General features: G+C 35.1%; 2 protein-coding genes across 2 annotated transcripts; both read left to right on the top strand.

The window, feature by feature from the left end:
• The first annotated feature begins 5,863 nt into the window (after window positions 1–5,863).
• On the top strand, window positions 5,864–7,746 carry LOC113735165 (tetrahydroberberine oxidase-like). Its single transcript, XM_027262134.2, has one exon. The coding sequence runs from the start codon at window positions 5,893–5,895 to the stop codon at window positions 7,504–7,506; it is 1,614 nt and encodes a 537-aa protein (XP_027117935.1). The 5' UTR covers window positions 5,864–5,892; the 3' UTR covers window positions 7,507–7,746.
• A 6,753-nt stretch (window positions 7,747–14,499) lies between these two features.
• On the top strand, window positions 14,500–16,485 carry LOC113736028 (tetrahydroberberine oxidase-like). Its single transcript, XM_027262984.2, has one exon. The coding sequence runs from the start codon at window positions 14,521–14,523 to the stop codon at window positions 16,126–16,128; it is 1,608 nt and encodes a 535-aa protein (XP_027118785.2). The 5' UTR covers window positions 14,500–14,520; the 3' UTR covers window positions 16,129–16,485.
• Window positions 16,486–18,054: the final 1,569 nt, after the last annotated feature.

The raw sequence follows: 18,054 nt of genomic DNA on the forward strand, positions 1-18,054 counted from the left end.
GAGCAGTTTACGGTTAAGATTTGATCATAAAAAATTATACGATCTAAATATTATTTTATACCTCATTTTTAATAGGTGTGAAATTCACAAAATTTTGTTCTAAAATTACACGTTATTGAAAGTAAGTTACACTATGTATAAACAGAGTTACGTCGTGTGCAAAATGCACAAAATCTTCAGGAATGGTTGCAAGAAGAGTTAAATCTGAAATTTCCATCAGCACCCGTATGTCCGATTGTGACTCAGTTTTCGTCGGTTTCAATAATTCCGCTGGGTTATCTCCCAGAAGAGGTTAGAATTGGAGTAAAAGTACGTATATATGATAAAAATTGATTTAAAAAAAAAAAAAAACTCCCGCTGTTCGATTGGCCTGGACAACTTGGCTACGTACGTTTGTGCCCCAAGCCCTTTCAGTACTTGTCCTTGAAAGCTTCCCTTTGTTTTTTTGTTTCACTATTCTACAGTCTTTGTTTTTTTTTTTTCTTTCCCTGGGCCCAATACTTATCCTTGAAAGCTTCCCTTCCAAATACTCTCTTAACTTTTTAGGTTTAAATCAGGAAAATTAATTAATAGGGACGGGTTTGAAATCGACCCTCTCCCAGACCATTCGTGTATCTAACATTTTTTTTTTCCTCGTTCTTTGGCCATGAAGTTTCCCCACTCTCTAATAGTCTAGGAAAATACATGCATCACAGACTGTAATTCCGGAAGGAGTTACAGACAATTTATGGCCGCAAGAATCCATGAATAGTAGCAAAGAAAGTGTTCAAAAAATTATGGTCAAATTCAAACGCAAATTAGGACATTTTGTATCTTTTTATTTATTTTCTTTTATAAAGAGGTTAGAAGGAAAGAAATCTACTTTAAGATCAATAGGGGTGCAAACTACATACCCCTTTGATTTAATCAGGGTAAACTTAAGAGAACTGCAGGTGTGCAGGAAGCACTAAGGGTTTGTTTGATAACATAAAAAAGTGCTGAATCTGAAAAGATATAAGGGTAAATTTGTCAAATTTAACTTATTAAATATTCAGTTATAAATGTTTATCAAACAATATAAATAGGTTTATCATTAAAATTCAGACATTTATATATTTTTTTTCAGTGCTTAAAATTCAGCAAATTAATTGTTTCAGTATTCAGATTTCAGATTTCAGACTTCAGAATTCAGATTTAGTTTTATCAAACGGAACCTAAGTTTTGCATATATGTGCACAACCTAATGTATATATAAATCTAAGAGGTGCTTGAGGTTTTGAAATCGATTACGGTACTGGTTGCGTATACCAAGAAAAGTATTCAGTACCACAAAAATATAATATTTTGCAATTTCACAAGATAAACAATGACCTTATGATGAATTCCAGAAGCAAATGTGGATAAGAAGTAAGTTATAAATAAGTTTGTGGAATTGCTTTCAACAAGTTTTTGGCTAAGCATAACGTGAACTTACATCAATGTTTTTAAACTCGGGCCAGTAATTGAACTCTTGCGGTGATAGATGATCTCAAATTCCTAATTTCTTTCACTTCATCCTCATCACCCAAAGTTAACAAGTAAATTTAACAATTTTGGACACATTAATTTTAAGCAATCTTTTCCCAAAAAACAAAAATTTCTCCAGAACATGAAAAAATTAAATAAATAAAGTAACCTTGTGAACATTCATCACTGTAATTTCATCTAGCCATCAAGTGGAAAAACTTAAAAATAAAGTAATCTTGTGAAAATGGGTAAATTACATTTTACCCCCCTGTGGTTTACCCTTTTTTTACATAACCCCACTATGGTTTCAAAAGCTATACATAATCCCCTCATGGTTTGGATTAAAGTGTCAAAGTAACGGAAATAGTCACTCGTAACGGAATTTCTAAAAATGTCGAAATTACCCTTATAAATACATGACACATTAACCCCCTATAATTTTTATATTTTACCATATAACCCCCTTATGGTTTAATACTTTATCATATAACCCCCTTATGATTTTCAAAATATACACATAACCCCCCTTGGTTAATACATAAATTTCAACCTTACATAAGGGTATTTTTGACATTTTAGGTGACGCCGTTACGAGTGACTACTTCCGTTACTTTGACATTTTAATCCAAACCATAAAGGGGTTATGTATAGCTTTTGAAACCATAGGGGGGTTATGTGAAAAAATGCTAAACCACAGGGGGGTAAAGTGGAATTTTGACAAGTGCCGAACCTGTACAATAATAAATACCTACTCGAGAAAAATACAGATTTTGTATATAGCGATGAGTAGGGTCGAATCCACAGGGACTGGGGATAATTCGTTTCTTCTAGAGTTCAAAGTATGGGGGGTTTTGGATTAAATGCAAACTAAATAAATTAACTGCAGAAAATAATTGATTAAGAGAAATAATTAAGGGAAAACTCTAGCCAAGGGTACACTTCAGAAATGGTTCAGGCACTGATCATTGATTCACAGATAATTCCACATTTATTAATAGATTAGTTATAGTTGTCATGCACGCGATAAACAACCAACCTTTCCTTAATTTTTCGATAGTTAAGGTACGACCGTTAACTATTTCTCTAACCCAAAAACAACCCTAGGTACGACCGTAGATTTAATTTCTAGATTGCATTAATAATTAGAAAGGCCCAATCCTAACTAACAAACACGCTACGAGGGTTTGTTTAAGTTAGATCGTATGCTCCCCTAACATAAATCCAATTACGCCAGTTGCTACTAAGATAGAGATAACGAACAATTACGGATTCAATTACCTCTATTTAGCAAAATAGCCTATATGAATAATTAATTATTGCGCACTAATCAATCATACACAAGGACTAAAACAATTAAAAACAGGAAATACATAAATACCAATAAATGAGGAAGCGATTATAATAATTTCGATCTTACAGTAATTGTTGAACCAAGCCTTCAGTTGTCCCCTTGACTAGAATTAAGAGATTAGTCCTCCATTAATGGAGAACAACCATGCGAAAGAGCTAAGAAAAGAAATCTAAAACTATGCTAAAAGCCTAAACTAAAACTATTGATTGATAAGAGTTCTCTGTACGTTTGTCTCCTTTTTAAAGCCAACAATGACTAAAGCTTCTTATCCCTGTAGTCCCCCGCTGAAATTGAGAATCAAACCAAAAGTGGGGCTCTACCGAATTCCTTGCTTTTAGTTTCCTATTGCCCGTAGGACTCCAATCTCCTAATCAGCAAAGGAAATGCAATCTCTTTGTAGCACCATGTGGGCCCGGTTGTTTGAAATCCCAATTATCTCCAAAAAGTCCCTCATTTTTGTAGTTTTCTGTTTCACTTCCTGAAATTGAGTCCAATACCAAATATAAGTAAATATTAATAATTAAAACAATATTTGGCAAGGATAAAGGGGAAAATTAACAATAAAATAACCAACAATTAACACCCTATCAAATTTGCCCTGTGAAAATTCACCAGTGTAATCTCTTCTAGCCACCAAGTGAAGGAAACTTCAAACAAAATCATCACAATTCAAAGAAAATCTTCAAAAAAAAAAAGGCCAAAAAAATGCATTATATGTAAAAAAAAAAAAGGAAAAATGCATCATATAAAAACAAACAAAAGAAAAGTTCAAACCAGAAAAAAAAAACTTCATATATAGAAAGAAAGAGAAAAAAAACTTCAAGAGACAAAAGTGAAGTGAAAAAAAAAACAAAAGAAGGTAGAGATTGATTAGAAAGATAGAGTTTGTGAATGAATTTGTAGGCCATGAAAATCCTTGTGATTAAAGGAGGAGGAGAAGATAGGGGTGAGATTGGAAAAAAGAAACTAGAGACTTTGGAGAGTGGAGAGAAAATGGGAGAGGAGAAGATGACAGCTGAAAGCTACGACTTGGCTTGTGTCTCTTTTAAACTTCTTAGGGGATTGACATTTTTTCCTTTGTAGTTTTTCTTGTACAGCTTACAACAAAGTTGGTAGTAGTAGTGCAATGGTATCACTTTGGTTTCCTATGGCAGCGAAGAATATGAAAAACCAGTTCAATGGTATCACCTTTTTCTTCCTCTGGTTTTCTTTGTTTTGGTCCATGGAATGCCATAATGTTGAAAATGCAGGAGACATTAACAAAGTTTTACAATGAAACCTTAAATCTAAATACCCAAAGATTTCGGACGTATTTAGGCAAACATGTATAAAAACCAATGAACGCGCTCAATACGTACACATGAAAATTTCCTTCTGTTACAACTTACCAATAGCATTTTCTATTATGAAAACTATGGGATTTGGACGGGTATGGTTGGATTTTATTACAATTAATAAGATTAAAATATTTAATTCAAAAGTATTTATATATTGAATTGATGTACATGAACAAAATTCATACGTATAATAAAACATAATATACAGCAGAAAAAAGGCTTGACAAATGATGAATAAAGAAAAGAGATGCTGTTGACATCGCCGGCAGTCAATCAAATGACAGCCGTGAAGTGGAACTTTTCCACTGCTTGCGTGCACGTACCCAACCACGGCGGCCGCTGATCTAAGACAAACTCCCGGCGGCCTGGACCAACCTAGCCGCGTACATTACAAAGGTATTCTAGAGTCTTTGTTTTTACGCCGCCCCGCGGAGCGGGGGGGGGGGGGTGGGGTGGGAAGACTTATCCTTGAAAGTTTCCCTTCCAAATACTCTCTTAATTATTTAAGCTAAAATCTCGAAAATTAATTAGTAGGGACGGGTTTGAAATTCTTCTCCCAGTACCATTCAAATTACTTAGTAGAATATTCATGTTGTGAAATTTCAAAGTCAAAACCCATCAAAATATCCACATAATCTTCTCATGTTTTAAACTGATATGGAATTTCACCTGTAACCTATGTATTTTTTTTTTTTAATAATTTTCTTTCCTTTTCACTTTTTCCTTTTATTTTTGATACTCAAATTCCATTGATTTAACTATTATAGGTGTTTTTATCAATTTTAAAACTTTTGAAACACTTTTAAAATTTTTAAAAATCACTATTTTTCCTCCCCCTCCACTCCTCCTCTTTCCCACTCTCCTCTCCCACCTTTTCCATCCTTCCCCCTCTCTTCCCTTCTTCTCGATGAAATTATTTCTTCATTAACAACTCATTTCTCCATTGTCACATATATTGCTCTATACTAACTACAAAATTGCCAAATAATCAATACTTATTCATGACTTCAAGTCATCCATCAATCAAAATAGAGCCTTTAGAACTTAAACAATAGGAAGGATTATACCAAATACTACAAAAGATAGCGTGACGACAATTGTATGAACTGCTCAGTTACATGCTCTTTGTTCAGATCCTAGAGATTGTGACAAATTAGTATGAAAGGAGGAGGAGCAAAAAAGGTAGGACAGGAGAGGTGCGAAGAGGGGGAGAGGAGGAGGGAGGGAGGGAAAAGAGGAAGAGAAGAAGCGAGGGGGACAGGAGGAGGGAGGGGGGAGAGAAAGAGAAAGGGAAAAGGAGGGAGAGAGAGAGAGGTGGTGGTGTAGCAATGGTAGTTGTGTGGTAGCGGAGGAAAAAGGAGAATAATAAAATAAAAGGAAAATAAAAAATTAACAAAAGATGGTTACCGGCATCACAGAAGGTCAAAGGGATATTCTGTATTTAACCCATAATTTAAACATAAGGGGTATACAATGACGAAGACAAGTCTATAAGACCATCAACAAGTCTATAATTGACAATTGTCCCCCTAAATTACCAGCTGGATCCTGACTTGTTCGCTAGTCCAAATTGAATTTAGGTATGAAAAGTCAATTGATCTCATCCTTCAACTTGCCTAATAGATTGCTATCGTCAAATTGTAATGTATAAATAGCCATGCACTTAGAATATTGTAGTGCATCAATTCTTGAAGTTAAACCATAAGAACCTTGCCAAGAATGGAGACTACTCCGAGCACCAAAATTTCATACATATTTCTTTGTTCATTAGTGCTTATTTTCTCAATGCCATGGAGCACTAGGGCTCAAATTCATGATAGATTTCTTCAGTGTCTTCATTCTCGGAACAATGACTCAATCTCCCAAGTCATTTATACACCAACAAACTCCTCCTATAATTCTGTTCTGCAATCTTCCATACAGAACATAAGATTTATATCTCCCATGGAAAGAAAGCCCTTAGTCATTGTAACGCCACTGAATGATTTTCACGTTCAGTCAGCTGTTATTTGTGCGAAATCCAATGGCTTTCAGATCAGAGTTAGATCCGGAGGTCATGATTATGAGGGCCTTTCTTCGATTTCCTATTATCACCAGCCATTTGTTATTGTTGACATGAGGAACCTGAGTGGAATATCCATCGATACCGAGAGTAAAACGGCCTGGATTGGAGTTGGAGTACGTCTTGGCGAACTCTATCACGCGATTGCTGAGAAGAGCCCCAATCTTGGCTTTCCTGCAGGGACGTGTCCTACCGTAGGAGCTGGTGGACACATTAGTGGGGGAGGAGAAGGCACATTGACGCGAAAATATGGCCTAGCTGCTGACAATGTCATTGATGCTAAAATTGTGAATGCGGATGGAGCAATTCTTGATAGAAAATCAATGGGAGAGGATCTTTTCTGGGCTATTAGAGGTGGAGGAGGAGCCAGTTTTGGAGTAATTCTAGAGTACAGACTCCAATTGGTATCCGTTCCATCGATAGTTACTGTTTTTACAGTCAACAGAAATTTAGAACAGAATGCAACCAAGCTTGTCCACCGATGGCAACAAATTGGATACCAGCTTGATCGAGACTTATTCATCAGACTCTTGATAACACAGGCAAGGAGCGGTCAGGGTGGAAACTTAACAGTTCAAGTTGGATTTCAATCTTTGTACCTCGGAACAGTTGCCAAACTTCTCCCACTGATGCAAGAAAGCTTCCCTGAGCTAGGATTACGCAGAGAAGACTGCACGGAGTTGAGCTGGATTGAGTCTGCTCTTTATTTCGCTGGTCTTCCAACTGGATCAACGGTGAATGATTTGGTACGCAGCACTCCATATCCCAAAAATTATTACAAAAACAAATCAGACTACGTAGTCGAGCCCATCTCTGAAGTTGCGTTGGAAGGATTGTGGAAAAGACTCTTCGAAGAAGGGGCTGAGGCAGGTATGCTTATCCTTTCACCATCTGGTGGAAGGATGTTTGAGATTTCAGACTCTGAAACTCCGTATCCACACAGAGCTGGAAACATATACCAGATTCAGCACATCTCTTCCTGGACTGAAGAGAACAATGCAAATTCTCAAAGGTACATAGATTGGGTCAGAAGGGTTTACAAATACGTGACTCCATTTGTTACTAAATCTCCCAGAGCTGCATACCTGAATTATAGAGACTTGGACTTGGGAGCCAACAGGGAAGGCAACACAAGTTTTGCACAAGCTAGTATCTGGGGTATGAAGTATTTTAAGAACAATTTCTATAGGTTGGCCCATGTGAAGCAGGAGGTTGATCCAAGTAACTTTTTCAGATATGAGCAGAGCGTCCCTCCTTTCTCATCCTCATAGAAATGGAGAAATGCTTGAAGGATTAGTATAGCATATAGTCATCTATCAGAAATTAGTACATATATACGAGTACAGCTATGGGTCATAAGTGTTTTCTTTTGTATACTTATTATAGTTGATGTGTCTTAGTAAACATATAGAAATATGGGCAAGATGCAAGTTTGTTAGATGTTTAATTATGTTAGTGTTGTAACATATGTGATTCCTTGAATGCTATGAGATACTTCCTTGGGGTTTTAATTGTGTACGTATTATATTTTACAATTTTATTCACCATCTGTTGCAAGCTGGGGTTTACTGACTTCTTCTATGACTTGCTTCTTAGACACGCATTTGCTTGTAGAATTCATCTGAATGTCACTGTTTATCTCGTGGAGTTGCAAAATATTCTATTGTGTGGTACCAAGTAGTTTTCTTGAATGTGTAGCCAGTACCGTAGGCTCCGTTTGAATGAACTGCTTTTGAACATGTTTTTCAAAAAACTTACAATAGCGATGTATATACAAAAAAAATTTATTGTAGTTGTTTATCGGAGTATTTTTAAAATTTTAAATAAGATTATGATATTTTTTTGAATATGAAAAAAAAATCAATAATCACCACCACCCTCTCGATCTCTCCCTCTCTCTCCTTCCCTTTATTCCTCCTTCCTCTTCCTCTCTTGTCCGTCTCTCTCACTCCCCACCCCTTTCCTCCTTCCTCTTCCTCTCCTACCCTTCTTTCTCATCCCTCTACTCCTCCCCCGCCACCCCGGACCTCGCCTAGCTGCGACCTAACTATCGTGCATTTGAATTTTACAATTTTTGCAATTAAAAGAGGTCCAGACACAGCATTTGAACGTAATTATTATTGTAGCATTAAATTAGTTGAATTTAGTTATTAGGAGTGTACGTAAGTTCACACAGCATCAAAGGATCAATGCAGAGTGCAGCAAAGGCGGCTAATGCCCATGACGTCATTATACAAATTACGTGTGGAACAAGAAATTGTATTAATTAGTTGGGTACCCTTCAACTCTTCAAAATAAGTCTTGTATAATAGCTTCTTCATACACTGTTCTGTAGGTCTCACACGCTTCAAATTCATATATACATCATATGAATGAATTCAACTATGCATTTTAAAATTTTCAATTTCTTTGCCAAATGTTAGATAAAAATTGGAGAGCTAAAATGCAAATAAATAGAAATACAAATTTATCAAAGATATACATGGGAATTTTAAAATTTCCTGCAGGTGATCATATTAAATTATTTTGATGTTCATGTATATTGATAATTGTATTGAGTAATCCAAATAATTCTATAAAATACATATTAAATTGAAATCTATTGAAATGCAAACAGAAAAAAAAAGAAAATTTTTATTAGATTATCAACTTAATTTACATGTGATCATATATTAAAGTGATATTCAAATGAGTGTAAAATAATCAATATAGATGAAAAAAATGACCAAACTCATAGTCTAAAATAATATGTTCAGATTATGCAAGTTGAGACTGACTATATATGCAAAAGAGAAGAAAGACATGAGCAACTAGTGGCATGAATTAAAAAGAAAAAAGAAGTTTAGCTTCAATTCCTAGTACATCTCTAAAACTTAGAAAACCATCATGATTTTAACTTTGAATAATAGAGGTAAAAAATGCAAACTCAAAACTATTGACTAACAGCAAATTCATTTTGAGGACTAGAATTATTAAATTCCATAAACTGCCCAAAATTTGCACGAAATTAGAAATTTTGAGCATTATTTTGATTTGGTTGAAACATTAAGTAAGGGTGGCAATGGGGCCGGGTTGGGACGGAGGACCCCTCCCCCACCCCCCGCCCCGTCCCCCGCGCTCCCAACTACCCCCACCCCACCCCGCTTCCCCCGCGGAGGCACTCGTGGGGTTAAAAAAATTTTGTTAGATAATTAAATTTTAACAAATAATCAAGGACTAAAATATCAACGCATCACCAAACTCAAAACTATTGACCAACAGCAAATTTATTTTGAGGAGTAGAATTATTAAATTCCATAAACTGCCCAAAATTTGCATGAAATTAGAAATTTTGAGCATTATTTTGATTTGGTTGAAACATTGACACTAAGGATCAGTTTAGAACATAAGGCCAAACATTGAAGATCAAAACTGTATGCATAAGCATGATTAGTCGACCTTTTTGCTCTTTCTTTTATGTTTTTATTTTTATTTTCTTGGTTGTGTATCATTGTTTGATATTTGCAATATACAACTCATTGAATTAAATAGGACATGACACTAATTTTATGGCACGTAGTACCTCTAGGTCCCCATACTAAATCGGCTCTTGAAATAAGCTAGTACCTACTCTTATGAAGCAAGCAAGGCATCTCTACATCTACGTTTAAAACTTTTGTCTATGAATTTTTTTACTGGTAGGAAGTTAATCTTTGGAAGGAACAAAAGAAGTGAGCAAGCAGAATTAGCAACACTCTTAAGATTGTATTGGTAAAAATGAGAAAGAAAAAAATAAGTTTGGCAAATTCAAAATTTTTACCACATCTTGGAGTAGGTTGCATATTTTCGTCGTACATGATTTAAGGCACCTCAACTCCAGCTGAAGCACAAGTCACTTTTTTGATTGACAAAATAACCCACAGACCAGGTTTTTTCCATCTGTCAATAAAATCACAGTCGCAGTGGACATTCTCCACAGCGTACACCTAATCAATCATGAGTTTCGATAAATTTTTTGGGCAAATTATACTTTTCCACCCTATGATTTAGTACTTTTGTGCATAACCCTCCTATGGTTTCAAAAGTTATACATAACCCCCTCATATGATTTCAAAAGCTATATCTAATCCCCTCACAATTTGAATTAAAGTGTCAAAATAACGGAATTTGTAATTCATAATGGAGCCACCTAAAATGTCAAAAATACCTCATTGTAAAGTTGAAAATTATTTATTAATTTAGAGAGATTATGTATATATTTTGAAAATCATAAGGGAGTTATATGGTAAAGTATTAAACAATAAGGGGTTTATATAGTAAAACATAAAATCATACGGGGTTAGTATATCATATGTATTATGTTTATATATTTTGGTCATTTCAACCATTTTAATTTTTAAACAAGAGTAATTTCGATATTTTTTATAGGTTCCGTTACAAATAATCATCGCATTTTAATTTTATAGGTTTTTCTAGAATTCAATACGATTGTCCTTGCTTGTCCTCTTGAACTACGGATAATATGCATGCATTAATTTGACACTTTTCGTTTTAAATTCTCTCAGTTCGTCAAGTTAAAACACGGAAAACTGTGGCTATACATCTATCTGAATGTGGCTGTTTTTGTTGAAATTAAGGAATCAAAGAGAAGTTAAAATTAACCACTGGGACTGTTCAATGGATCATCCTAAACTAGTAGGGACGAGTATCAAATCCTCCTCCCACCATTCAAATTAGTCACTAGAACTTCAACATTTTGAAGCTCCAAAATCTAAACTCATTACATCCTCTTCCTCTCAATTTTCTCCAAGTCTTGGTATGACACCTTAGTTTCTTGAGTTTGGTACTTTTAATTTTTTTCCTGTGTCAGGCAAATATTTGCCGATGTTTCATATGTATGGAGCAAGGTAATTGTTTATTGTTCATATTTGACGAGTTGGACTAAGAATATCAAATTTTATGCAATTTCTCGTGTCCTGGAATTCATCAGATCTCCCTTCCTCCATTTTTTTTTTTTTAACTTCAACACCTATTGGATAATAAATTCAACTTTCAGCAAGTTTATGGCTGAGCATAACGTGAACTTATGTCACTTCATCTGAGAGGTGGTTGAGGTATTTTTCTTCTCAGACAATATAAAGTGTAAGCTGCAATTTTGTCCCTTAATTTTACATTTTGGAAATCTTTATCAGTTCCAAATTTCCCTGGTGCAATCCAACATCGAAGTCCTGGAACATTAGGCTTACTTTTTATATATAAGCATTGTCAGTTCAGATATTCAGAAAAATTAAATCCCTTGCCATGAAATTTAGATGTTATCATCGAGAGCTGACAGACATCATCCTAGACGATGAGGTTTTGACTACTGATATTGTCTTGTTGAGTCCCCGCTATCGAACACACCCTGTTAAAAATGAAAACTGAATAGTTCTTATTGATGAAGGACGAATCCTAGTTTGATTACAATCTATTCTGTTGCCCTAGTTTACAGATCTGATGAAGATCAACATAGAGTTCTCACACTTTGAGTTAGCAGGAGCTTTCAAAATGGAATGCCTGCTTATATATATGGGTTGCATAGCACAATCTTGAAAATACAGGAGACATTAACAAAGTTTTCCAATGAAACCTTATCTCTAATTGCAGAAATGTTTCTTCCTTGCTTTCAAAATGGAATGCCTGCTTAGAAAAACAATGTAGATTTGAATCTTGATGGGTGACCCAAAGTTGTACTCCACCCTCTATCGATTTTTCTTTGAAAAGAAATGGTTTTTTTTTCCCACTAAACATGTATAAAAACGAATAAACGCGCTTAATACACATATGAAACTTTCCTTTTGTTGCAACTTACCTAGCCTATTTTTTTACCACGAAAAATACGGAATTTGGGTAGGTAAAATTGGATTTTGATACAATCAGTACAGTTATTGTATTTTTTTTCTAACAGTTATTGTATTTGATACAATCAATACAATTTTTTTCTAAGAGTTGATGCATAATTATAGACGTGATTGTATTCGTATAATGAGTTGATGTACATGAATAAAATTCATGCATATGACACAGTACAAAAGAATATAGTATACATGAGATTGTGTAAAATTCATAATAACTATACAACTGCACAAAAATCTTGATCGAAATTTAAAACGTGCTTGGCAAATGATGAATCAAAAAAAAAAAAAAGAAAAAAAAAAGAGAGAGCTGTGGACGTCCAAGACAGCCAATCAAATCACGGCTGCGTAATGGAGTATTTCCACTGTATGCATGCGTGCATGCATGCATGGACCTGAAATTTCCATTAGCAGACTTGACTACGTACATTTCAAAGGTAATCTAGAGTCTTTTTTTTTTTTTTTTTTTTTTCTTTTTGGTGCCCAATACTTGTCCTTGAAAGCTTCCCTTCCAAGTATCATTCAAATTAATTAACTAGTAGAATTTTAACGCTGTAAAAAAACTTCAAATTCCAAGCTCATTAATTAGATCATCTACTTCGAAATTTCCAATGGTAGGAACGGGTTCTTGGTTTCTTGAGTTTGGTACTTTCCATTTCCTCCCATAAGACAAGTATTTGCTGAAATTTAGTACAAATTGAGATACTTATTTGGTTTTTCCACAAATTTGACTCAAAAATAATTAGCATGTGTTTTGACACCCACAAAGAGGAAACAATAAAAAGAAGAACAAAAAACCATTCTATGGTGGCTCCAAAAAAAAAAAAAAAAAAAAAAAAAACTATGATGAGAAATCCAAATCCTCTTGTATATACGCATGGCACAAATTTCACTCAGGTTTTAACCACAGTATGAATGCCTTGTTTTTCTTTCTGTCATTATTGTATCCAATCGCTAATAGTCTAATACCAAACTCATACGCTAAAGACTAAGAAAGTTCAAATCAGTGGCATGTGGTACCCCCATCATCAAGTTTTAGAAAAATATGTGGTAAAAGCACCTATTTGCCCCTCTGTCCTCACAATTTTCCAAAATTTCTTGATTTGCACCCCCTTTAAAATTTACAAAGTTTGCATTTTTATTTATAATTCTTTCTTTAAATTTATAAAATCTTCTCCGCTATGTAAGAAATCTACAGAGATTCATTTATAACACAAAATTGATCTTTTTCTTATTTTTTTTTTCCCCCAAAGCATGCATGATTTAATTTTGCATGAACCAATTCGGCTACGTACATTTCAAAGGTTTTTTTTTTGTGGGCTCAATACTTGTCCTTGACAGTTTCCCTTCCGAATATTCTTAACTTTTTAGGTTGAAAACTTGAAAAATTAACTAGTAGGGACAGGTTTCAAACCCCCCCTCCGTCAATCAAATTCATTAAATCATTGCAAATACTTGTCTTATGGGAGAAAATTAAATAGTAGGATGGTTTCAAATTCATTAAAAAATTAGAATTTTAACCCTTTGAAACTCCAAATTCCAAACTCATTAAATCCTCCACCTCCAAATTTCCAACGGTAGGTGCAACGTCTCAGTTTCTTGATTTTGGTAGTTTTAGTTTTCTCCCATCAGACAAGTATTTACAGACATTTCATGTCATTTTATCTAAAATTTTCCTGGTTCTTTGGGCATGAAATTTCCCTAACAGTCAAATACCAAATTCACACGCTATTAAGTTTTAAACAATTGGAAACTATGATTGGGAAAGTTCAAATTGATTGCAATTGTTCTCCCATCGAGTTTTAGAAAATTGTTCATAATAGTCTAATAGGTTTAAAGTTTTCCACTATTTTCGCTTTTGCAACTTGTTTGCCTCTCTCGAATTCTTGTAAAAGCGCCTGTTTGCCCACAATTTGTAAAGTTTCTAGACTTTCACCCCATTAAACCTTACGAAGTTCACCTTTTGATTTATAATTCTTTCTTTAAATTTATAAAATTTTCTCCTCTATGTAAGAAATCTACATAGATTCATTTAGAACACAAATATGATATTCATTATAAATCCAATGCAATAATTCAAACATAAGAGGCATAAAATTGACGCTATTAGCAAATCTATAATTGACGGTCATGCCCCCTCCGAGTACCCACAGGATCCTAGCTTCGTCGCTGGTTCAAATTGAGTTTAGGTATGAAAGGTCAATTGACCTCATCCTACAACTTGCCTGCTAGATTGCTTGAATTTTTCTTTTTTCTGTCTCTAATCCTTACAAACAAAGAAACGTATAGAAAACTGTCAATGCCGTAGCAGGAGTATAAACTATCATCAAATTTGTAAGTATAAATAGCCATGCACTTAGGATATTGTAGTGCATCAATTCTTGAAGTTAAACCATAAGAACCTTGCCAATAATGGAGACTACTCCGAGCACCAAACTTTCATACATTTTTCTTTGTTCATTAGTGCTTATTTTCTCAATGCCATGGAGCACTAGGGCTGAAATTCATGACAGATTTCTTCAGTGTCTTCACTCTCAGAACAATGACTCAATCTCCCAAGTCATTTATACACCAACAAACTCTTCCTATAATTCTGTTCTGCAATCTTCCATACAGAACATAAGATTTATATCTCCGACGGAAAGAAAGCCCTTGGTCATAGTTACGCCACTGAGCGATTTTCACGTTCAGCTAGTTGTTAATTGTGCAAAATCCAATGGCTTACAGATCAGAGTTAGATCCGGAGGCCATGATTATGAGGGCCTTTCTTATCTTTCCTATTATCTCCAGCCATTTGTCATTGTCGATATGAGGAATCTGAGTGGAATATCCGTCGATACTGAGAGCAAAACAGCCTGGATTGGAGTTGGAGTACGTCTTGGTGAGCTCTATCATGCAATTGCTGAGAAGAGCCCCAATCTTGGCTTTCCTGCAGGTACGTGTCCTTCTGTAGGATCGGGCGGACACATTAGTGGGGGAGGAGAAGGCGCATTGACGCGAAAATATGGCCTGGCTGCTGACAATGTCATTGATGCTAAAATTGTGAATGCGGAAGGAGCGATTCTTGATAGAAAATCAATGGGAGAAGATCTTTTCTGGGCCATTAGAGGTGGAGGAGGAGCCAGTTTTGGAGTAATTCTCGCGTACAGACTCCAATTGGTATCCGTTCCATCAACAGTTACAGTTTTTACAGTCAACAGAACCTTAGAACAGAATGCAACCAAGCTTGTCCACCAGTGGCAACAAATTGGGTACAGGCTTGATCGAGACTTATTCATCAGAATCTTTATTACACAGGCGAGGAGCGGTGGAAAATTAACAGTTCAAGCAGCGTTTCAATCTTTGTACCTGGGAACAGTTGCCAAGCTTCTACCGCTGATGCAAGAAAGCTTCCCTGAGCTAGGATTGCGCAAAGAAGACTGCACAGAGATGAGCTGGATTGAGTCTGCCGTTTATTTTGCCGGTCTTCCAAGTGGATCAACCGTGAATGATTTGGTACGCAGCACTCCATATCCCAAAACATATTACAAAGCCAAATCAGACTACGTACTTGAGCCCATATCTGAAGTTGCATTGGAAGGATTGTGGAAAAGATTCTTCGAAGAAGAAGCTGAGAGAGCTCAGCTTATCCTTTCACCATCTGGTGGAAGGATGTTTGAGATATCAGATACTGAAATTCCATATCCACACAGAGCTGGAAACATATATCAATTTCAACACTTAGTGTATTGGACTGAAGAGGAGAATGCAAACTCTCAAAGGTACATAGATTGGATCCGAAGGCTTTACAAATACATTGCTCCATTTGTTTCCAGATTTCCTAGGGGTGCGTACCTGAATTATCGAGATTTGGACTTGGGAGCCAACAGGGAAGGCAACACCAGTTTCGCACAAGCTAGCGTCTGGGGCATGAAGTATTTTAGGAAAAATTTCTACAGGTTGGCCCATGTGAAGCAGGAGGTCGATCCAAGTAACTTTTTCAGATATGAGCAGAGCATCCCTCCTTTCTTATCCTCATAGAAATGAAGAAATACTTGAAGAATTGGTGCATGAAAACATATATCGATCAAAACATCATCTACCAGAAATAAGTACATATGGGTACAAATACAGTCATCTTGGGTCATATATTTGTGTTTTCTTGTTCATACTTGATATAGTTGTGTAGTTTACAATAAACTTGGAAACATGTAATACATCTGTATAGATGTTTGATTATGTTAGTGTTGTGTATTAGATACAGTTGTGCGGTTTAATAAACTTGGAAATGTATAATACATCTGTGTAGATGTTTGATTATGTTAGTGTCGTAACATATGAGACTTTCCTTGAACGCTATGAGATTCTATCTTGGCCTTTTGTCTACATTTTGACGAATTTAGTTTGCATATTGGTGGTTATTTACTTCTTTTATAAGTTATAACTTACTTCTTATACACATTTGCTTCTGGAATTCATCTTAAGGTCATTGTTCATCTTGTGGAATTGCAAATATTCTATTTAATTTTGTGGTACTGAATACTTTTCTTGATATATGAGCACATTTGTTTACCAAGAAAATTGTTAAGAGAAAATTGAGAATTTAGTGATAGTTAGTAACGGTTATTGAAATTCCTATGTCTAACTTTTTTTCTTACAAAATTAGGAAAGTACAAGAAAGTGCTAACAATTTTCCATCTTTGCTGCCAACCCAAAAAAACTTTCCTTACTATTTCTTGCGAACAAAGCTCTGTTTGTGGAGAAATGAATGAGAAGGACTATAGCTAGCAAATTCTTTTGCAGCACTTGTATGCATATGATTTGGGTAATAAAGCGCCAGAACTGAAGATTAAAATTGCATGATCATGAGTCTGACAAAAAGATCTATCAAATCCCAATTAAAGTATCTCAAAACCACCAATCCCGAAAATGAATTCAGGTGACAAAAAATTGAGTAGACCTAAGAAGTGAAAATCCACAAAATTCATACTTCTACAAGAAATTGTTAAATTCGTGGTTCAGATCTTAACATGTTCCGACATGTTTGATAATCAAAAATTGAATATTTGAATTAATTAAATATCATTGAATTTCTTAGGCAAAACTTAATCTTAAAAATAAACGATAAACTATTCACTTATCACTGAATATGATATATACTCAAATATATTAAATTTAATATTTAACAATTTAATAATTTAATGGATTCCGATTTCAGATTTTAGATTTCAAATTTCAATTTTCAGATTTCAGTGTTATCAAGTGCACCCTATCTATCTTTAACCAATTTTAGTCGTATATTCTTAAAGCCATTGAATATAGTCCTCTATAAGGCATGCATATTCAATTCGTTTATACATAATTATTCAAACTCTATATCATCTTTAGCCCCACCTGGAGGAGGTCCTGGAAAACAACTTGCCTCCAGTGCTGAGGAAGAGCCATTTGGCTTGCCTGGTGGCCTTGAAGTTGATCAAGAATCTGGTATGCATACTTCGAAGAAGCAAGCTTCTGGTACAATATCATCAGGTTGACAGGACAACTCGTACTGCAAAGCTAATTTTCTCAGATAATTAATTAGATACTTTGGAAGTAGAAGATTGAATCTTAATTCCTGAACTTTTATTTTAAAACGTTGTTTGTTTGCAGTCAAATTTCAGAAATAATTTCCACTAGAGACGCATCAGGAAGGTTATTGAAATATGATCCATGGATGAAAAAAGCCACAGTATTGGTCAGAATTCTTGCAGGGGTGGCAATTAGTAAAGATGGCTCATATATTCTTGTGACAGAATTTCTGATCCAAAGAGTCTTGAAGTACTGGTTGAAGGGACCGGAAATGGCCATATATTGGAAACAATAACCTTTAGCCCTGATTTTAATTCGTCAGTTATCACAGAATTTCAAGAGTAAATGTGGGGGTACACAGGAAAATGCCATCAACATTCATATGATGACGAATAAGAT

The sequence above is a fragment of the Coffea arabica genome, chromosome 3c (assembly GCF_036785885.1).
Source record: "Coffea arabica cultivar ET-39 chromosome 3c, Coffea Arabica ET-39 HiFi, whole genome shotgun sequence".
Classification (NCBI taxonomy): Eukaryota; Viridiplantae; Streptophyta; class Magnoliopsida; order Gentianales; family Rubiaceae; genus Coffea; species Coffea arabica.

Excerpts from the sequence above, each read along its gene's own strand:
- LOC113735165 (XM_027262134.2), top strand. The coding sequence starts at position 5,893 with ATGGAGACTACTCCGAGCACCAAAATTTCATACATATTTCTTTGTTCA.
- LOC113736028 (XM_027262984.2), top strand. The coding sequence starts at position 14,521 with ATGGAGACTACTCCGAGCACCAAACTTTCATACATTTTTCTTTGTTCA.